Consider the following 23,090-nt stretch of genomic DNA (forward strand, 5'->3'; position numbering starts at 1 on the left):
TATTTCTCTGTTCCCTTTGGTATCCACCAAGCACATTTATCAATAAACCTCTAGAAATTTCCCGAACTAGCCATTTGTGGAAAGCGGTGTTGGCGGGGCCAATGCCCTCAGTCAAGATGGCCGTAACTGCCTTCCCTTGTTCTTTTCTGACCTCAGCAAAGATGGTTCCTGCGACTTCCTTTCAAACTCTGCTTTTCCGGTAACAAACGTGGAGTCACCGCTTCCGGTTTGAGGCGGCTGCCGTTGCGGGGCGGTGAGTGTAATCGGGGCCTGGCGACTTTTCTGGGCCAGTTTTCTCTGCGGACTCACGAGTGGATCGGATTGGGGGAAGGGAGGGGGTCTCCGCAAGGCATCAGGCCGTTCTCTCCTAATTGGGAAGTTACGGCTGCTTTCCCTGGCCTGCTCCCAAACTCCTCCTCCCCCACCACGGGCGGCCTCTGCAGCGAACGCCTTGGGGAAGCCCCAGAATTTGCGTGCAGTGTGTCTAAATGAGCTTCGGTTCTTCTTTTTTTTAAAAACAACTTTCTTGAGACATAATTGACATATTATAAAAAATTCCCATTTAAAGTGTAAAATTCAGTGGTTTTTCATATATCCCCAGAATTGTGCATCCATCACCACAATCTAATTTTAGAATATTTTCATCATCTCAAAGAAAAACCTTGTACCCATTAAAAGTCACTCTCTATTCACTATGGCCTCCCAGTCCTAGGCAATTGATAGTCTACTTTTTTGTCTCTATAGATTTGTCAATTTGCATATTTGATATAAATAGCAGCATACAGCATGTGGTCTTTTTTGACTAGCTTCTTTCACTAAGTATAATGTTTTAAAAGTTTGTTCTTGTTGTAGCATGTATCGGAACTTAATTCCTTTATTGCAGAAAAATATTCCTTGTATTCATATACCACATTTTGTTCATTCATCAGTTGATGGACATTTGGATTGTTTCCACTTTTTGGTTCTTATGAATAAAGCTGCTGTGACCATCTGTGTACAGTTTGAGTGGACACATGTTTTTATTTCTCTTGAGCACATATACCTACGAGTGGGATCGCCTGATCCAACCATTTGTGGAACTGCTAAACTGTTTTCCAAAGTACTTGAGCCATTTTACCTTTCTGTATGTGGATATCCAGCTGTCTTAGCGTTGAAAAGACTGTCCTTGCCCTGCGGAATTGTCTTGGCATCTAGGGAACTTCAGTCGATAACTGTAAGATTTTACTTCTGGACTCTCAGTTTTATTCCACTGACTGTTTTTATTCCAATACTACACAGTCTTGATTATTGCAGCTTATAATTGGTTTTGAAATCAGAAAGTATGAGTACTCCAAATTTGTGTTCTTCGTTTTCAAGATTGGTTTGGCTTGGGCTTCCCTGGTGGCGCAGTGGTTGAGAGTCCGCCTGCTGATGCAGGGGACATGGGTTAGTGCCCCAGTCCGGGAAGATCCCACATGCTGCGGAGTGGCTGGGCCCGTGAGCCATGGCCGCTGAGCCTGCGTGTCCGGAGCCTGTGCTCCACAACGGGAGAGGCCACAACAGTGAGAGGCCCGCGGACCGCAAAAAAAAAAAAAAAAAAAAAAAAAGATTGGTTTGGCTTTATGGGCCCCTTGCATTTCCATATGTACTTTTAAACAGTTTTGTCAAATGTCTGCAAATTTAAAAAAAAAAAAACTGAGATTTTGTAAGAACCATATTGATCCATATACCAATTTGGGCAATATTGCCATTTTAAAATAGTAAGTGTTCAATTCCATGAACATAGGATGTCTTTCCATTCATTTGGAGCTTTAGTTTATTTCAACATTTTAAAATAGTTCTCAGTGTACATGACTTACATATTTTTCATTATGTGTACTTAAGTATTTTATTCTTTTTGATGCTATTGTAAATGAAATTACATTCTTTTTTAAAAAATTTATTTTATTTATTTTTGGCTGTGTTGGGTCTTCATTGCTGCACATGGGCTTTCTCTAGTTGCAGCAGGCGAGGGCTACTCTTCGTTGCAGTGCACGGGCTTCTCACTGCTGTACCTTCTCTTGTTGCGGAGCATGGGCTCTAGCCATGTGGGCTTCAGTAGTTGCGGCACGTGAGCTCTGTAATTGTGGCTTGTGGGCTCTAGAGCGCATGCTCGGTAGTTGTGGTGCATGGGCTTAGTTACTCCGCGGCATGTGAGATCTTCCAGACCAGGGCTTGAATCCCATGTTCCCTGCATTGACAGGCAGATTCTTAACCACTGTGCCACCAAGGAAGTCCAAAATTATATTTTCAATTTCATTTTTAGGTTGTTTATTGCTAGTGTATATAAATACAAATGATTTTTCTGTATTGATCTTGTATCCTGCAACCTTGTTTAACTTTAATTATTCTAGTAGTTTTTTTTTAAGTGGATTCATTGGGACTTTCTATACACAAGATCATGTCTTCTGCTAATAGAAATAGTTTTACTTCTCTCTTTCCAATCTGGAAGCCTTTTATTTCATTTTCTTGCCTAATTGTGCAGCTAAAGGTTTTAGCTCCAGTACAATGTTGTATAGAAGTGATGAGAGCAGTTAATATTAAATTGTTCCTGAGCTTAAGGGGAAAACATTCAGTCTTTCACCATGAAGTAGGATGCTAGCTATGGTTTTTTTCAAAAATGCCCTTTATCAGATTGAGGAAGTTCCCTTCTTTTCCGAGTGTGCTGAGTGTTTTGATCATGAATGGGTATTTGACTTTGTCAGTTGATTGTGTGTGTGTGTGTCTGTTGTTGTTTCTGTCCCTTATCCTGATATAGTGTATTACATTGATTGATTTTCAGATGTTAAAGCAACTTTGCATTTCTGGGATAAGTTCTGCTTGGTCAGGGAGTGTAATCGTTTTTATATGTTGCTCGGTTCATTTTGCTAGTATTCTGTCAAGGATTTTTGTGTCTGTATTCATGATACTGGTCTATAGTTTTCTTGTTATGTCTCTGTCTAGTTTTGGTGTGAGGATAACAGTGGGCTCATTGCGTAAACTGGGAAGTGTTCCGTCTTCCATTTTTTAGAATAGTTATCCACAAGAGGGAAGAACAGGTGCAGTGGGAAGAAGCAAGGCTTATTGGAAAACCTGATGGAAAGAGAGAAGTGGGGTCAGAGGTTGGGGGAACCAGGCTAGAAGTTTCTGGGTGGTAATTAATGTTTCAGAGGAGGAAAGAAGAGGAGAAAGCCTTGGGATATCCTTGAGGAAGTCCAGTTGGAGATGGAAGATGAGCCACAGAGGAGGCAGGAAGGAACAGGCCTAGCTGGGATGTCAGCTGGGTGAGTGGCTTCCTGAAAAGTAAAGAAAGAGTGTCAGAAGAAGGAATTTCTAGAAGTTATGGTGGAGTGATTGAGTTGGTGGAGATGAGAAAATGAGCCAATTCTAGACTCTTGAGAAGTCTGTGGAAGTGAGAGGAGATTGGCTGTGAGGAAGGCAGGTGTCAAAGGTTTTCGTTTTGCTTTTCTTTCTTGACAATTTTCATATTGATATAATTTTATACCTTCAAAAAATTGCAAGACTAGTACAGGGAACTCCCAAATAACATTTTCCAGATTCATCAATTGTCTACACTTGCCCCATTTACTTTATCATTCTCTCTCTCTCATATATATATATATATATATATATATATATATATATATATATATATACTGCAGACATCATGTCTCCCTAACACTAAATATTTGAGTGGTATTTCCAAAGAATAAGGATATTCTTTTACACACCAGGTTTTATTGAAAATGGGAGTGATTTGGGCCTGTTGAAAAGTGTAAGTGAAGATCCAGTGGAACAGAAGCCAGAGAAGGGATTATCGTCTCCGAAGGCTTCTGGAAAAGTCCAGAGAGTGGAATCTAAAGCCCAGGTGGAGTGGTTGGCCTTTGCCACACAAGGGACAGCTCCCTGTTTTACAGAGAGGTAAAGCAGTGTGCGGACGTGGGAGCCTTTGTTATGTTGAGAGAGCTGAAGAAGTTCCTCTCTGCTGGCTTCTGTTTCCCTTGTCAATTAGGAAGTGAGATGATATACTGAAAAGAGGAGGAAGGTATGTGAGTGATGGAGAGGGTCTGAGTTGAAGAAGAGTGGAGAAAATATGAAAGAGTCGAAGAGGGGGTTGAGAGGAAGTTATGAGATAAACATCTCAGGATCCATTTAGCCAGATAGCCCATTCCAGGTGGGTGCTCAGACACTTAGAGAGAGCCAGTCTGCCCTGACCTGTTTGATGACTCTCATGTCCAGCACACAGAAAATAGGGAGATAGTTGAGGTCGTCTAGGCTCAATTTTGCCAAAGGAGTGTGATGAAAAGACAGAATGGGCAGGGCAGGGAAGTTCAGGGTATTAACAAGACTGTGAACCATAGAATCTACTGGAAAAGAATGAAAGAAGCAACATGGCTATAGGATGGGAAGTAGAGGGGCAAATGGGCTGGTGGTTGGCTGGGAAGAGAGGAGCCTGTGATTTGTTTTTTAATTATTACTGTTTTACTTATTGGAGCTAACCATCATGAGCACAGAGACTGTACTAAGTATTTTACATGCATTAATTTTATATAATCCTTATGCCAACCCTATTAGGTAAGCATAGTAATCAAGCCATTTTTATAGATGAGGAAATTGAGGTTAAGTGACTTGCCCAAGGTGACAGCTAAAAAGTGAGAGCAGTCTCTCCAACTCCAGAGCCCCTGCACATCTCTGGACATTTTTGCAGAGCTTCTTAGCTGTGTTCCTTACTTCACGTTTACCCTCCTCTCATTTGTGTTTCACTCAGCTGACAGAGTGAGCCTTTGAAGATGCAAATTGATTATATCATACACATCCCCTCAGAAGCTTTCATTATATCAATTTTTAAATGGAAATATGTATAAAAATAAGTGAATTGATGGATGAATAGAGAGTTGGATAGCTGGTTATCTGATAAAGAAAATCATAGTAAAATGTTAATTATGAAATCTAGGAAAAGGCCATAAGTGACAAGCCCACAGCTAAGATTAGGAACAAGAGAGTGATGCCTACTTTTGCCACTTCTATTTAACATAGTACTGGAAGTTCTAGCCAGAGCAGTTAGGCAAGAAAAAGAAGTAAAAGGCATCTCTATTGGAAAGGAAGAAGTAAAACTGTCACTGTTTGAAGATGACATGATATTATATATGGAAAACCATAAAGACTCCATCAACAAACTGTTAGAATAAACAAATTCAGCAAAGTTGCAAGATACAAAATCAACACACAAAAGTCGGTTGCATAATGAACTATCAGAGAGAGAAATTAAGAATACAGTCCCATTTACAATTGCATCAAAAATAATAAAATAGAGCTTCCCTGGTGGCGCAGTGGTTGAGAGTCCGCCTGCTGATGCAGGGGACGCGGGTTCGTGCCCCGGTCCAGGAGGATCCCACATGCTGCGGAGCGGCTGGGCCCGTGAGCCATGGCTGCTGAGCCTGCGCGTCCGGAGCCTGTGCTCCGCAATGGGAGAGGCCACAACAGTGAGAGGCCTGTGTACCGCAAGAAAAATAAAATAAAATAAAATAAAATAAAATACCTAGGAATAAGTTTTTTTCTTTTTCTTTTTAAAAGATTTTTGTTTTTACCTAGGAATAAATTTAACCAAGAAGGTGAAAGACCTGTGCAGTGAAAACTACAAGAAATTAATGAAAGAAGTTGAAGAAGACACAAATAAATGGAAAGATATTCTGTGCTCATGGATTGGAAGAATTAATATTACAGTGTCCATGCTACCCCAAACAATATACAGACTCAATGCAATACTGATCAAAATCCCAATGACATTTTTCACAGTAATAAAACAAACAAAAAAAATTTTGAACTATGAAAGATTCTGAATAGCCACAGCAATCTTGAGAAAGAACAAAGCTGCAGGCATCATGTGCCCTTATTTCAAACTATATTACAAAGCTATAATAATTAAAGCAGTATGGTGGCATTAAAAACAGACACATAAATCAATGGAACAGAATAGAGAGCTCAGAAATAAACCTATGCATATATTAATTAATTTATGAGAAAGGAGACAAGAATGTCCAATGGTGAAAGGACAGTCTCTTCAATAAATAGTGCTAGGAAAATTGACAGCACATGCAAACAAATGAAATTGGACCACCATACACAAAAATTAACTCAAAATGGATTAAAGACTTGAGCTTGAGACCTAAAACTGTAAAAATCCTAGAAGAAAATAGAGGTGATAAAGTCCTTGACATACATCTTTAAAAAAAATTATTTATTTATTTATTTTTGGCTGCATTGGGTCTTCGTTGCTTCTTGCGGGCTTTCTCTAGTTGTGGTGAGTAGGGGCTACTCTTCGTTGCAGTGCGCCAGCTTCTCATTATGGTGGCTTCTCTTGTTGTGGAGCACGGGTTCTAGGTGCAGGGACTTCAGGAGTTGGGGCTTGCAGGCTCTAGAGTGCAGGCTCAGTAGTTGTGGTGCATGGGGCTTAGTTGCTCTGCGGCACATGGAATCGTCCCAGACCAGGGCTCGAACCCATGTCCCCTGTGTTGGCAGGCAGATTCTTAACCACTGTGCCACCAGGGAAGTCCCTTTGACATAGGTCTTGATGATGAACTTTTGAATCTGACACCAAAACCAAAAGCAACAAAAGCAAAAATAAACAGGTGGGACTATATTAAACTAAAAATCTTTTGCACAGCAAAGGAAACCATCAACAAATGAAAAGGCAACCTACTGAATGGGAGAAAGTATTTGCAAATCATATATCTGATAAGGGGCTAATACCTAAAATATATAAAGAACCCATACAACTCAATAGCAAAAAAACAACCAATCCAATTAAAAAATGGGTAGAAGATATGAGTAGACATTTTTTCCCAAGAAGAAATATGGATGGCCAACAGGTACATGAAAAGATGCTCTACATCATTAATCATCAGGGAAATGCAAATCAGAACCACAATGAGATATCACCTCACACCTGTCAGAATGGCTAATATCAAAAAGACTGGTGGTCCTGGGCTTCCCTGGTGGTGCAGTGGTTGAGAGTCCGCCTGCCGATGCAGGGGACACGGGTTCATGCCCCAGTCCGGGAAGATCCCACATGCAGCGGAGCGGCTAGGCCCGTGAGCCATGGCCGCTGAGCCTGCGCGTCCGGAGCCTGTGCTTCGCAACAGGAGAGGCCACAGCAGTGAGAGGCCCGCGTACCGCAAAAAAAAAAAAAAAAGACTGGTGGTCCAGTGGTTAAGACTCTGCGCTTCCAATGCAGTGGTGCAGGTTTGATCCCTGGTCAGGGAACTAGGACCCCACAGGCCGCAGGGCGTGGCCAATAAATAAATAGAGACTAGAAATAACAAGTGTTGGCATAGATATAGAGAAAATGGAAACCTCATGGCAATGTAAATTGGTGCCACTATAGAAAAGTGTGGAGGTTCCTCAAAAAGTTAAAAATAGAACTACCATATGATCCAGGAATTCCAATTTTGAGTATTTATCCAAAGAAAACAAGAACACTAATTAGAAAAGATATATGCACCCCCATGTTCATTGCAGCATTATTTATAATAGCCAAGATAGAAAAACAACCTAAGGGTCCATTGATGGATGAGTAAATAAGGAAGATGTGATATATATGTACAATGTAATATTATTCAGCCATAAAAAAGAATGAAATCTTGCTATTTGCAACAACATGAATGTCCCTGAGACCACTATAAGTGAAATGAGTCAGAGAAATACAAATACTTTATATTAAGCTTATAGATACAGAGAGCAGATTGGTGGTTGTCAGAAGTGGCGGGGGGAGAGTGGTGGAAGAAATGGGTGAACTGTTTTTGGTTTTGTTTTGGTGTTTAAGTAAATTGAGTAAGAATAAAGAAATCTAGGCAGTAGCTATATGGATGGTCATTGTATTAAATTCTTTCCACTATCCTTTGTTTGAAATTTTTCATCTAAAATATTGGGAGGAAAGAGCCTTAATTGGAAAAAAAAAAAAAAAAGTACATAGTTCCTTGGAAGTCCAGTGGTTAGGACTTGGCACTTCACTGCCATGGCCTGGGTTCAGTCCCTGGTTGGGGAACTAAGATCCCGCAAGCCACATGGTGTGGCCAAAAATAAAGAAAAAGAAAAAAGTAAATGAAATTAAACTGCTTCTTATACATGGACCCTGACTGAGTTGTTTTTGTAGATTTGTAAGAATCTGTAGAGCAATGGCTGCTTTCTCTTGGTAAGCAGGTATTTATGTACTGAGAAACTTCTTGTGCCTGCAGTCACAAGGCATCCTATACTCCCAAGTATTGGAAAATAATATTTAGATTGTGTAATTAAAGCATCTTTAAGAGAAGAAAATAAGCACTTCTAGAGAAGGAAATTGAACCACATATCAAAAGTTTTGGGGCAAAGGATAATCATTGCATTCTACTTGGCCAGCCTAGGTAGTTTCAGATCATTAGAAGGGTCTCACCTGTCCCTATTATTTGATTTCTCCTGTACAAATTCATTGAATCCAAAATAATGTTTTACATGCACAGGTACTTATTTTGTAATAAACAGGATTCTGCCTTTCAGTAGATTGTTTTTTTCTTTTTTTTGTTCAAATAACCAGTTTGTGATGTATTTGACATTTAATATAAGTGATTATAAAAGAAAAGATAGATATCACATCAAGGTGCTATTTGTTTTCAAAAAGGATTCCTTTTGTTCCATGTCATTAATAACGACTTCTGTTGCTGGCTGATTTCAATGCAACTTTGTAGGCAAGCAGGATACGTGGCTGTCATTTATTAACCTGTTTGTTCCCTTCCAGAAACCTCCAGAGCAGTGTTTGGTAAGATGAGGGCAGAAGGAGGAGCCACAGATGCCTGCAGCAGAGGTGTTTGCTGAAACTTCGGGCTTGGTTGGCTAATATAGCAGTGTGCAAAGACAGGATGTTCTTGCTTCTTTGGGAATCTTGATCACCTCACTCCTTCCAGAAGCAATCAGCTGATGTCTTGGCTCACTGTCTGCCTGAGCGAATGTCCACAACAGCATGTGACTGGGTGTCCTCAAATGAGAGGTGTCTTGCCAGGTCTCTCTGTTGATTTGTTTTTATACCTCCTATCTTTGCTTGATCAGGTGGTAGTTTGGGCTGCAGTCGGGAGGCTCTGGAGCTGGGTTCATCCTAGGTTGGTACTTTCTGGACGGGTTTCCTTGGGCTAGTTACTCTACTTCTCCTGTGTTTGGGGCCGACTATCTGACTGTAAATGAGGGTAATAATAAGATTACCTGCTTCATAGGGCTGTTGGAGATGAAGCTCTTAGCACAATGCCTGGCAACCAAAAAGCACTTAATAAATGTTAACTACTCGTATTATTATACTGCTCATGTTATTCTGAAATTGCTTCTGTCATTCAGACATAGATCTTTCAAGTTCTGACTGTCATTTTAACAGCTGGATAATATCCCATAATTTGGAATACTGCCTCCTCCCAAACCTATCCTTCTCCGGTCTGCTCTCACTCAGTTGATAATACAAACCTGTCACTGAAGCTACCACTCTTTGTTGACTTCTGGTTCCTCTTTAGCCCTTTTATCCATTCAGTTATTAAGTTTGACTCTTATTTCTGTTCCTAAACATCTTCTTAGTCTGTCCCCTGCTCTTGGCTGCTAGTGCCCTGCCCTGCTCTTCCTCTCTCACTGGGACCACAACAGTTGTCTGAATTCCTGTCGCTCCTGAGATTGCCTGCTGTCCAGCTGCCAAATCTGCAGATCTGACCATGTGTCTCCTCTGCATGGTACCTGGTGGCCTGTGGTAGTCACAGGGTGTGGTGTTGACCATAGTAAGATTTACTGATGACAACTTAAGAGGCAGAGAGTAGCAGAGGGTCCAGGATCTCTCCAGGCCCATAATTATTTTACAGAGAGGTGGGCAGGGCTGGATGTACTGCAAAGAGCCCTCCAGCCCACAGGTAGACATCAACCAGGAGGGATAAGGGACACCTAATTTTTAACAAGAAATGTCCAAAACTCTCAACACCTCTTGCCAGTTGTGGTTGCCCAAGCTGGTTCCTCTGGGGTTCATACTGTCCCCTGGCCATGGCCTGCCCCACACTTGGGGACAGCCTCCTTCAGAAAGCCTACTGCCCCTCTCTGGGCGCCTCTTCATCTTATCATGGTGTTAGCACTGTCTGTCTCTGTGTTTGGATCATCCCAACCTGAGCAACTCAAAGGAAGTGTCTATCACATTCATCTTTGCATCCCTGGGGCCTGGCATGTTAACAGTTGTCTGAAGGCCACAGAAGAAGATGCAAATCACCTGTAATTTCACTACCCAGAAATTAAACCACTGAGTTAATTATCACTGGAATTAATTTGGGATATACCCTTCTAGACTTTTTTTTTCTAGCTATAGGTCTGTATGTTTCATACACACACATCCCACACACGATATTTTATAAAATATGGATCAAACCCTACCTATAGTTTTTAAATCTTTTTCCATTTAATATATCATGGACAGTTTCCCATCTCATTAAATATTTGTGTAGTCCTTGGATTATAGTGCTAAACAGTATTTCATCCTTATCAGACATGCAGTTCACTTTCCAGCTGAAATGATTCATGGTTTCTTTCTGTGCTGAGAGTTATTTGTTTCTCATGATGAAGAAACATGGTAAACAAATGCTGGGTCTAAAGCAAAGACAAGGAAGACCATTAATAACAGGGAAGTAAAGCAAAGACAAGGAAGACTGTTAGTAACAGGAAAGTAAATTATTTTGGTTCTACTGTTTTTTGGCCTTTAAGGTGCTTTAAGCCATGGCTGTAATGGAGGCTCCTCTTATGCAATACCTTCTGTATTGAATTGTTTTATTTTTTCCATGGCAGGACTATGGCAAATCAGGAAGCCACTCCAGGAAGCCAATCAGAGGAGAGCAATGCTTTGGACCTGCCATCAGCTTATGACATAAGGGATTACGTGTTGCAGAGACCCAGCCAGGAGGCCAACAGTGAGGCTTTTAGTTCTGAGGAAGCCTTTTCTATTCCTTGCTCTTCTGATACGGATCCAGGTAAGAAGCACAGTTTAAAACAAACTAACATTGAACAAACAAAAAAATCCTGACATATACCTATATGTGATAGTTTGTTTCTCTGTCTTCCAAAGGCAGATCTCATTGTCTCGGGGAGAAAAACATCTTATCTAAGCAAAACTGTTGGGAGAGACTTCAAAGGACAGCCTCCCTGGTGGAACCAGGACAAGGAGCTGTTTCCTGGAGGCCTTTTTGTCTGAGTCCCTTTCTGATCTCCATCCAAATCCATTTAGAGGCAGGGAGCACTTGGTTCACTGGGAGAGGGTAGAATTGGTTTTTTGTTTTGTTCTTTTAAAACTTCAGAAAATAGCCATGTGGGCCTGTTGTGTGTCATAGGGACTTTAGTGTTCCTCTTATGAAGTATACTCTGGATTTAGGTAACAACTTTTCTGTAAGTTTCCCTGACCGAATTGCCGAAAAGTCTGTTTTTTAAGTTTAATGATAATTCTTTGACATAGTTAGTGACCATCTCTGGTTGTAAAGCCCATCTCCTCCCTGTTTATTGCCTAATCCAGGCCTGTAGGTCCACATATTCAAAGCTTTGCCACTTACTGGTTGTGTGACTCAGGTCATATTTCTTAACCCCTCTGAGTTCCAGAATCAGCTACAAAATGGGGATCAAAATGCTTGCTTCATGGAGTAGGTTTAACTCAGGGAACAGTGCAGGGACACATCATAGTGTTTGCCATACATTGGTGCTCAGGCAATTGCTATTACAGTATTCTGGTGCTATTATTATTGTTGTTGTTGTTGTTAATATTAAGAAACCCAAATATATATTTTTAAAGAGCACACAGGTACTAAGAAAATGTGGGCCTTAATGAAGATGAATTTAACATTGGCAGTAAGTAGGGTGTGTACCTGTCATTATCTTCAAGAATTCTATGAAAAAAAAAATACTTTTAAACTTCCTGATGATTCTTTTCTGATTTTCAGGACATAGTAATCAGGATCAGTCAGATTCCTGTTTAATTTAGTTCCAGAGCAAGAATTAGATCATTTCTTATCCTTTTTCTTTCTAGGCTCAGAATCTTAGTTCATTTAACCTTTCCTCTTCCCCTTCCCATCCTGCTGCCTCTACATTACTTTCCATCCCAAAGAAAGCAACTGTTATTAATTTGAATTGAGTTGACCATTGAAATATTTATATTGGAGTATTTGTTTAAAATCTAGACATTTCATGAAAAAAGATTCTTTTGGAAGCCCTTATAAAGGTCTAAACATGGGAAGGAGCACTCATATCCTGAGACAACCATTTTGCACGGCATGGGGAGTGGTGGTGCTGCATTTGACTGTCTAGTTTGAATTCTGGTTCTACTTTTTTCTGTGGTTTTGCCTTGGACAAGTCATTTGGCCTCCATGTCTTGGTTCCTTCATTTGTAAAATGGAGATAGTAATGCCTACCTTGTCACGGGGCAGCCATAATGAGGGTCAAAGTGTATGAGGTGTAATGCCTGGCATGTGGTGGGCTTTGGAAATCCAGCTCTTCATGAGTTCAGTGCCTGGGCACCTCAGCACACCACCACGCTGACCAGGCTCCATTTTTTTTTTTAATTGAGCTATAATTTATGTGCAATATTATATGTTACACGTGTACAACATAGTGATTCACAATTTTTAAAGGTTATACTCCATTTATAGTTATTATAGAATATTGGCTATATTCCCTGTGTTGTATAATATATCCTTGTAGCTTATTTATTTTGTACATAATAGTTTGTACCTCTTAATCCCCTATGCCATCTTGCCCCTCCTCCCTTCTTTCTCCCCACTGGTAACCACTAGTTTGTTCTCTATACCTCTGAGTCTGTTTCTTTTTTGTTATACTCACTAGTTTGTTTTATTTATTTATTTTAATTTATTTTATTTTATTTATTTATTTAAAAAAATTTTTGGCTGCGTTGGGTCTTAGTTGCAGCACACGGGATGTTCGTTGAGACGTGGGATCTTTCGTTGAAGTGCTTGGGCTCTTCATTGCGGTGCTTGGGCTGCTTTCTAGTTGCGGCCTGTGGGTTTCTCTCTAGTTGTGGTGTATGAGCTTCTCTCTAGTTGTGGCGCACAGGCTCCAGAGCGCATGGGCTCTGTAGTTTGTGGTACGTGGGCTCTCTAGTTAAGGCGTGCAAACTCAGTAGTTGTGGCGCGCAGGCTTAGTTGCTCTGTGGCATCTTAGTTCTCCGTCCAGGGATCGAACCTGCGTCCCCTGCATTGGAAGGCGGATTCTTAACCACTGGACCACTAGGGAAGTCCCTAGTTTATTTTTTAGATTCTACATGTAAGTGGTCTGACTTCTTTAACTTAGCATAATACCTTCCAAGTCCATCCCTGTTGTTGCAAATGGCAAAATTTCATTCTTGTTTATGGCTGAACAGTATTCCATTGTGCGTGTGTGTGTGTGTGTGTGTGTGTGTGTGTGTGTGTGTGTGTATACCACATCTTCTTTATCCATTCATCTGTTGATGGACACTTAGGTTGTTTCCATATCTTAGTAATTGTAAGTAATGCTGCTATGAATATTGGGGTGCATGTATCTTTTTTAATTAGTGATTTTGTTTTTTTCAGATAGGTACCCAGGAGTGGAATTTCTGAGTCATGTGGTAGTTCTCCTTTTAGTTTTCTGAGAAAACTCCATACTGTTTTCCACAGTGGCTGCACCAATTTACATTCCCATCAACAGTGTATGAGGGTTCCCTTTTCTCCGCATCCTCATGACAAGATCCATTAAATTCATAACCTCCTACCTCAAGTTGAGCCTCTTTGCTGCCCATCCATCACACACTATTTTCCTAGCATGTTCATTCTCCTGCCCTCTTGGATGACTTTGTAGTATTTTCTTCTCTCTTTGCAAACCCCCATTACCTCCTTCAACCTCTTTCTCAGCTGATAATCTTAGTTTCCTATTTAATCAAGAAAACAGAAGCACTCAAAAGAGAATGAGCACACACTCACACTTCACATCCATCAGCTTCCTTCCCTCCTGTTTCTGTGGGAAACCCATCCCTGCCTGTCCTTCTCTTCCAGTCTGCTTTCACCTACTCAAGGTTGTCACTTCTAGTAATCTCCTGCATCGTTGATCCCACCTCTACTGGTCATTCTCATGATCATACAAACATGCTTTAATAGCTCCCATCTTAACAAAATGCCCACCCTAGACCCCAAATCCCCATCTAGTTACAGACTCATCCCTCTGTTCTCTTCTACAGAAAACCCTCAGAAGAGTCATCTACACCTGTTGTCCCCAGTTCGTCTCCTCCCAGTTCCTCCTAAAACCCTCCAACCTGGCTTCTATCTCCATCACTCCATGGAAATAGCTCTTGTCAAGGTCATGACCTCCACATTGTTAAATCCAGTAGTCACTTCTCAAGCGTTCTCCTTCTTGATCTGTCAGCAGCATTGACTTTTTTCCTTCTTGAATTCTTTCTTCAGTGGGCTTTCTGGGAAGCAGCATCTTAATTTTTTTTTCTTACTTTTCTGTCTTATTCGTTCTCAGTCTTCTTTGCCTGATTCCTTCCTCTCCAGCCCCTTAGTGTTGGAGAGCCCAGGGCTGAGTCCTCAGCTCTCCTGTCTGTCATCACACCCTTCCCTGAGTGATCTTATCCAGTCTCGGGGCCTTAAATGCTCTCAGTACCCCGCTCAGTCCCAGATTTCTCTCTCTAGTTTGGACCTCTGGCTTGACATTTATACTATCTATGTATTTCACATCATCACTTAGATTTCTATTAGACTTCCTAAATTTGACATAACCAAATTCCTGATTCCTCTACCGTCTCATATATACATAGACACACCTGTTCTTTGAGGCTTTCTCATCTCAAAAAAGTACTTCCATCCTTCTGTTCACTTAGGCAGAAACCTGGGAGTCATCCTCAACTTCTTTCTTTCTCTTTAATCTCATATCCAGTCTATCAGCAAATCCTGTCAGCTCTCCTTTGTCTCCACTGCCACCACCCTGGTCCCTGCCAGTAGCATGTGTCTTCTGGATTATTGTTAATCTCATAACTAGCTTTTCTCACATCTGCTCTTTATCCTCTTATAGTTTCTTCTTTTTTTTTTTAATTTTTATTTATTTCTATTATTGTCTTTAATGGAATATATAAAAGCAGAGAAACTTCACTCATAAGTTGTGCTTTCACATATTCATATAGAAACTATATGGAAATACATATACATGGGCTTAGAAATATTTTACTTTTCATGCAGGAATTCCAGTTCTGTTAACCAAAACTAAAGAAATAATTCATAATAAAAATAAGCTTTGTGTATAGTGACATCTATAATTACAGTAAATTGTCACTAAATTAAACATTGAACAGAGACTTCCATGGTGGCACAGTGGTTAAGAATCTGCCTGCCAATGCAGGGGACACAGGTTCGATCCCTGGTCCAGGAAGATCCGACATGCCACGGAGCAGCTAAGCCCGTGAGCCACAACTACTGAGCCTGCACTCTAGAGCCTGCAAGCCACAACTACTGAGCCCATGCGCTGCAATTACTGAAGCCCACACTCTCTAGGGCCTGTGTGCTGCAACGACTGAAGCCCATGCACCTAGAGCCCATGCTCTGCAATAAGAGAAGCCACTGCAATGAGAAGACTGCGCACCACAATGAAGAGCAGCCCTCACTCACCGCAACTAGAGAAAGCCTGTGTGCGGCAACAAAGACCCAACACAGCCAAAATAAATAAATAAATAAACAAACAAATAATTAAATAATTGAATAATAATGGTTAACTAGGTACACCCAGTCAACTAAATATGAATATTCAAAAAAATTGCATTTCTTCCTTTTTTTAAATTAATTTTTATTGGAGTATAGTTGCTTTACAATGTTGTGTTAGTTTCTGCTGTACAGCAAAGTGAATCAGCTATACGTATACATATATCCCCTCTTTAGGTCACCACAGAGCACTGAGTAGAGTTACCTGTGCTATACACTCGGTTCTTATTAGGTATCTATTTTATACATAGTAGTGTATATATGTCAATCCTAATCTCCCAATTCATTCCACTCCCCTCTTTCATCCTTGATAACCATACATCCATTCTCTCTCTGTCTCTATTTCTGCTTTGCAAATAAGTTCATCTGTATAATTTTTTCTAGATTCCACATATAAGCAATATTATACAATACTTGTTTTTCTCTTTCTGACTAACTTCACTCTGTATAACAGTCTCTAGGTCCATCCACGTTTCTGCAGATTGCACAATTTCGTTCCTTTTTACGACTGAGTAATATTGCATTATATATATGTACCACATCTTCTTTATCCATTCTTCTATTGATGGACATTTAGGTTGCTTCCAAGTTCTGGCTATTGTAAATAGTGCTGCAATGAACATTGGGGTGCATGTGTATCTTTTTGAATTATAGTTTTCTCCAGATATATGCCCAGGAGTGGGATTGCTGGGTCATATGGTAGTTCTATTTTTAGTTTTTTGAGGAACCTCCATACTGTTCTCCATAGTGGCTGTACCAATTTACATTCCCACCAACAGTGTAGGAGGATTCCCTTTTCTCCACATCCTCTCCAGCATTTATTGTTTGTAGATTTTTTGATGGTGGCCATTCTGACTGGTGTGAGGTGATACTTTACTGTAGTATTGATTTCCATTTCTCTAATAATTAGTGAGTGATGTTAAGCATCTTTTCATGTGTTTGTTGGCCATCTGTATGTCTTCTTTGGAGAAATGTCTATTTAGGTCTTCTGCCCATTTTTTGATTGGGTTGTTTGTTTTTTTGATATTGAGCTGCATGAGCTGTTTGTATATTTTGCAGATTAATCCCTTGTCAGTTGCTTAGTTTGCAAATAATTTCTCCCATTCTGAGGGTTTTCTTTTCGTCTTATTTGTGGTTTACTTTGCTGTGCAAAAGCTTTTAAGTTTCATTAGGTCCCATTTGTTTATTTTTATTTCCATTACTCTAGGAGGTGGATTGAAAAAGATCTTGCTGTGATTTATGTCAAAGAGTGTTCTCCCTATGTTTTCCTCTAAGAGTTTTATAGTGTCTGGTCTTACATTTAGATCTCTAATCCATTTTGAGTTTATTTTTGTGTGTGGTATTAGGGAGTGTTCTAATTTTATTCTTTTATATGTAGCTGTCCAGTTTTCCCAGAACCACTTATTGAAGAGACTGTCTTTTCTCCATTGTATATCCTCACCTCCTTTGTCATAGATTAGTTGACCATAGGTGTGTGGGTTTATCTCTGGGCTTTCTATCCTGTTCCATTGACCTATATTTCTGTTTTTGTGCCAGTACCATATTGTCTTGATTACTGTTACTTTGTAGTATAGTCTGAAGTCAGGGAGTCCGATTCCTCCAGCTCCATTTTTTTTCCCTCAAGATTGCTTTGGCTCTTCAGGGTCTTTTGTGTCACCACACAGATTTTAAGATTTTTTGTTTTAGTTCTGTAAAAAATGCCATTGGTAATTTGATAGGGATTGAATTGAATCTAGATTGCTTTGGGTAGTATAGTCATTTTCACAATGTTGATTCTTCCAATCCAAGAACATGGTATATCTCCATCTGTTTGTGTCATCTTTGATTGCTTTCATCAGTGTCTTACAGTTTTCTGAGTACAGGTCTTTTACCTCCTTAGGTAGGTTTATTCCTAGGTATTTTATTCTTTTTGTTGCAATGGTGAATGGGATTTTTTCCTTCTCTTTCTGATCATTCATTGTTAGTGTATAGGAATTCAAGAGATTTCTGTGCATTAATTTTGTATCCTGCAACTTTACCAAATTCACTGATTAGCTCTAGTAGTTTTATGGTAGAATCTTTATGATTCTCTATGTATAGTATCATGTCATGTGCAAACAGTGACAGTTTTACTTCTTCTTTTCCAATTTGGATTCCTTTTATTTAGTTTTCTTCTCTGATTGTCATGGCTAGGAATTCCAAAACTATGTTGAATAAAAGTAGCAAGAGTGGACATCCTTGTCTTGTTCCTGATCTTAGAGGAGATGCTTTCAGTTTTTCACCATTGAGAATGATGTTTGCTGTGGGTTTGTCATATATGGTCTTTATTATGTTGAGGTAGTTTCCCTCTATGCCCACTTTCTGGAGAGTTTTTAATCATAAATGGGTATTGAATTTTATCAAAAGCTTTTTTTGCATCTATTGGGATGATCATATGGCTTTTATCCTTCAGTTTGTTAATATGGCATATCACATTGATTGATTTGCATATATTGAAGAATCCTTGCATTCCTGGGGTAAACCCCACTTGATCATGGTGTATGATCCTTTTAATGTGTTGTTGGATTCTGTTTGCTAGTATTTTGTTGAGTTTTTTTGCATCTATGTTCATCAGTGATATTGGCCTCTAATTTTCTTTTTTTGTGAGTTCTTTGTCTGGTTTTGATATCAGGGTGATAGTGGCGTCATAGAATGAGCTTAGGAGAATTCCTCCCTCTGCAGGTTTTTGGAAGAGTTTGAGAAGGATAGGTGTTAGCTCTCCTTTAAATGTTTGATGGAATTCACCTGTGAAGCCATCTGGTCCTGGACTTCTGGTTGCTGGAAGATTTGTTTTTAATATTTATTTTATTTTATTTATTTATTGGTTGCTTGGGTCTTAGTTGTGGCTTGCTGGCTCCTTAGTTGTGGCATGTGGGCTCCTTAGTTATGGCACGTTGGTTCCTTAGTTGCAGCATGCTGGATCTTTTTTAGTTGAGGGATGCAAACTCTTAGTTGCGGCATGCATCTGGGACCTAGTTCCCTGACCAGGGATTGAACCCAGGCCCCCTTCATTGGGAGCACCGATTCTTAACCACTGCACCATCAGGGAAGTCCCGTTTGCAGGAAGATTTTTAATCACAGTTTCAATTTCATTACTTGTCATTGGTCTGTTCATATTTTGTATTTCTTCCTGGTTCAGTCTTGGAAGGTTGTACCTTTCCAACAATTTGTCCATTTCTTCCAGGTTGTCCATTTTTTTGGCATATACCTGCTTGTAGTAGTCTCTTATGATGCTTTGTATTTTTGCGGTGTCAGTTGTAACTTCTCCTTTTTCATTTCTAATTTTATTGATTTGAGTCCTCTCCCTTTTTTCTTGATGAGTCTGGCTAAAGGTTTATCAATTTTGTTTATCTTCTCAAAGAACCAGCTTTTTGTTTTATTGATCTTTGCTATTGTTTTCTTTGTTTCTGTTTCTGCTCTGATCCTTATGATTTCTTTCCTTCTACTGACTTTGGGTTTTCTTTGTTCTTCTTTCTCTAGTTGCCTTAGGTGTAGGGTTAGATTGTTTATTTGAGATTTTTCTTATTTCTTGGGGTGAGATTGAATTGCTATAAACTTCCCTCTTAGAACTTCTTTTGCTGCATCCCATAGGTTTTGGAACATCGTGTTTTTGTTATCATTTGTCTCTACGTATTTTTTGATTTTCTCTTTGATTTCTTCAGTGATCTCTTGGTTATTTAGTAATGTATTGTTTAGCTTCCATGTGTTTATGTTTTTTACAGTTTTTTTTCCTGTAATAGATTTCTAATCTCATAGTGTTGTGGTCGGAAAAGACGCTTGATACGATTTCAGTTTTCTTAAATTTACGAAGGCTTGATTTGTGACCCAAGATGTGATCTACCCTGGAGAATGTTCCATGTGCACTTGAGAACAGAATGTATTCTGCTGCTTTTAGTTGGAATGTCCTATAAATATCAGTGAAGTCTATCTGGTCTAATGTGTTATTTAAGGCTTGTGTTTCCTTACTAATTTTCTGTCTGGATGATCTGTCCATTGGTATAAGTGGAATGTTAAAGTCCCCCACTATTATTGTGTTACTGTCAATTTCCCCTTTTATGGCTGTTAGTATTTACCTTATGTATTGAGGTGCTCCTCTGTTGGGTGCATAAATATTTACAATTGTTATATCTTCTTGGATTGATCCCTTGATCATTATGTAGTGTCCTTCCTTGTCTCTTCTAACATTCTTTATTTTAAAGTCTATTTTGTCTGATATGAATATTGCTACTCCAGGTTTCTTTTGATTTCCATTTGCATGGAATATCTTTTTCCATCCCCTCACTTTCAGTCTGTGTGTGTCCCTAGGTTTGAAGTGGGTCTCTTGTAGACAGCATATATATGGGCCTTGTTTTTTATCCATTCAGCTAGTCTGTGTCTTTTGCTTGGAGCATTTAATCCATTTACATTTAAGGTAATTATTGATATGTATTTTCCTATTATCATATTGCTAATTGTTTTGGGTTTGTTTTTGTAGGTGTTTTCCTTCTCTTGTGTTTCCTGCCTAGAGAAGTTCCTTTAGCTTTTGTTGTAAAGCTGGTTTGATGGTGCTTTATTCTTTTATCTTTTGCTTGTCTGTAAAGCTTTTGATTTCTCTGTCAAATCTGAATGAGATACTTGCTGGGTAGAGTAATATTGGTTGTAGGTTTCTCCCTTTCATCAGTTTAAATATATCTTGCCACTCCCTTCTGGCCTGCAGTGTTTCTGCTGAAAGGTCATCTGTTAACCTTCTGAGGATTCCCTTGTATGTTATTTGTTGCTTTTCCCTTGCTGCTTTTAATACTTTTTCTTTGTATGTAATATTTTTTGTGTATTTAGTATGTGTCTCAGCATGTTTCTCCTTGGCTTTATCCTGTATGGGACTCTCTGTGCTACCTGGAATTGGGTGGCTATTTCCTTTCTCATGTTAGGGAAGTTTTTGACTATAATCTCTTTAAATATTTTCTCAGACCCTTTCTCTTTCTCTTTGTCTTCTGGGACCTCTATAATTCGAATGTTGGTGCATTTAATGTTGTCCCAGAGGTCTCTGAGACTGTCCTAATTTCTTTTCATTCTTTTTTTTTTATTTTGCTCCTCAGCAGTTATTTCCACCATTTTATCTTCCAGCTCACTTATTCTATCTTCTGTGTATTTTTCATTTCAGTTATTGTATTGTTTATCACTGTTTGTTCTTTGAAAGTTCTTCTAGGTCCTGGTTAAACATTTCTTTTATCTTCTCAATCTGTGCCTCCATTCTATTTCCAAGATTTTGTATCATCTTTATTATCATTACTCCGAATTCTTTTTCAGGTAGACTGCGTATTTCCTCTTCATTCATTTGGTCTTGTGGATTTTTACCTTGCTTCTTCATCTACAACATATTTCTCTGTTGTCTCATTTTGTGTAACTTACTGTGTTTATGGTCTCCTTTCCACAGGCTTCAGGGTCGTAGTTCCTCTTGCTTCTAGTGTCTGCCCCCTGGTGGGTGAGGTTGGTCCAGGCACTTGTGTCAGCTTCCTGGTAGGAGGGACTGGTGCCGGCACTCTGTTGATTGGAACTGAGTCTTTTGCCTCTGATGGGCTGGGCTGTGTCAGGTAGTGTGTTTTGGGGTGTCTGTGAGCTTAGTACGACTTTTAGGCAGCCTGTCTGCTAATGGGTGGGGCTGTGTTCCTGTCTTGCTGGTTGTTTGGTGTGAGGCATCCAGCACTGGAATCTGCAGGCAGTTTGGTGAAGCCAGGTCTTAGTGTCAAGATGGAGACCTCTGGGAGAGCTTATGCTGACTAATATTCTCTGGGTCCAGGAGTTTTCTGGTGGTCTGGTATCCTGGGCTTGGCACTCTTATCCCAACCCCTGGCTGGGGAAGTGAGACCCCACAAGCTGCACAGCCAAGAAAAAGAAGAAAAGAAAACAAGAAGACAAGCAAAATCCAAGACAAGTGATAAAAGCAAAACCAAACAGACAAAGAGAAAAAAGAAAATACAAACAAGCAAAAAAACCTAAGAGAACAACTGAACAAACAAAAAACCCCAAAACAAACAATAAAAAACTAACAAAAACAACAAAACAAAACAAAAACAGAAAGCAAACTAAAAACAAAGGTGGGGCTTCCCTGGTGGTGCAGTGGTTGAGAGTCCGCCTGCCGATGCAGGGGACACAGGTTCGTGCCCTGGTCTGGGAAGATCCCACATGCTGCAGAGCGGCTGGGCCCGTGAGCCATGACCACTGAGTCTGCACGTCTGGAGCCTGTGCTCCACAACAGGAGAGGCCACAATGGTGAGAGGCCCACGTACCACAAAAAAAAAAAAAAAAAAAAAGCAAAGATAACATAAAACAAACACACAAAGACGATTAAAAAAAAGAACAAAAGGAAAAACAAGAAAAAAACCCCACAAAACCACAATAAAGTAAAAATAGAAAAGTAAAAAATATATTTAAAAATTAAATAAAATTAAAACAGAAAACAACAACAGAACAAAGTGAAACAAACAAACCAAAAAAGAGTGCTTGCTTCAGTAGCACATATACTAAAATTGGAATGATACAGAGAATATTAGCGTGGCCCCTGTGCAAGGATGACATGCAAATTCATGAAGCGTTCCATACTTTTTTTCTGTACAGTAGAAATTAAGACAACATTGTGGAGCAACTATACCCCATAAAAATTAATTTAAAAATAGGAAAACAATAGTAATAATAATATTTTCCTGAGGCCTCCATTCTCAGTGTCCTTGACCCCACAGTGAGCCACAGCCAACCCCTCCCTCCCCAGGAGGCCCTCCAATACCTCTAGGTAGGTCTCTGGACCTGCTGTGGGCCCTGTGGGAGCAGCTCAGACTCTGACCTGGCCCATCTCCCACATGTACTTGCCCTCAGCTGCTAAAGCTAGACTGGTCTCAGTTGTGGGAGCACATGTCCATTCAGATATTCCTTAGATGCAGGGTTTACCAAGCAGATCACAGGGATTTAATCCACAGCTCGTGCAACTGCACAGAGAGAATTCCGTTCCTCTTCCTTAGTAGCACAGCTCCTGGGGCTCAGCTTTGGTTTTGGTCCCACCTCTGCATGTGGGCTACCGTTAGGTGTCTTTTCCCCACCCAGGCGAGAGGTGGTGAAAGCAGCAGTGATTGAGGCACCCACGCTGACTGGGGAACTTACTCACTCAGGCTGTGGAGGGATAAGGCAGCCACAACTGGGTCGTGTAAAGTGTCTGCGGTGACAGAGACTGGCAGGAAGTTGCAACAGACTGGGACATGCTCGCTCTGGTGGGAGTCCCTCCCAGTGTCCGTGGAGGCAGGGGCCAGCGGTGGGGAAGGGGGTTGCAATGGCGGCTCCTCTCCTTGTGTGCCACTCAACAAT

At 40.1% G+C, this 23,090-nt stretch overlaps 1 protein-coding gene across 6 annotated transcripts in view; it reads left to right on the plus strand.

Annotated features, from left to right (window-relative positions):
- The first annotated feature begins 207 nt into the window (after window positions 1-207).
- The window catches only part of SHLD1 (shieldin complex subunit 1), a 93,232-nt gene continuing 70,349 nt past the window's right edge, over window positions 208-23,090 (plus strand). For 2 of the 6 annotated variants that reach the window (XM_079945300.1, XM_079945306.1), the window contains exons 1-3: window positions 208-253; window positions 8,768-9,028; window positions 10,825-11,006. In XM_079945300.1, coding sequence (XP_079801426.1) covers window positions 8,976-9,028; window positions 10,825-11,006 — 235 coding nt within the window. In that variant the 5' untranslated portion in view covers window positions 208-253; window positions 8,768-8,975. The other 4 variants (XM_079945305.1, XM_079945303.1, XM_079945301.1 and 1 more) reach the window with 4 other exon arrangements.

This window comes from Stenella coeruleoalba (assembly GCF_951394435.1).
Source record: "Stenella coeruleoalba genome assembly, chromosome: 15".
Lineage (NCBI taxonomy): Eukaryota > Metazoa > Chordata > Mammalia > Artiodactyla > Delphinidae > Stenella > Stenella coeruleoalba.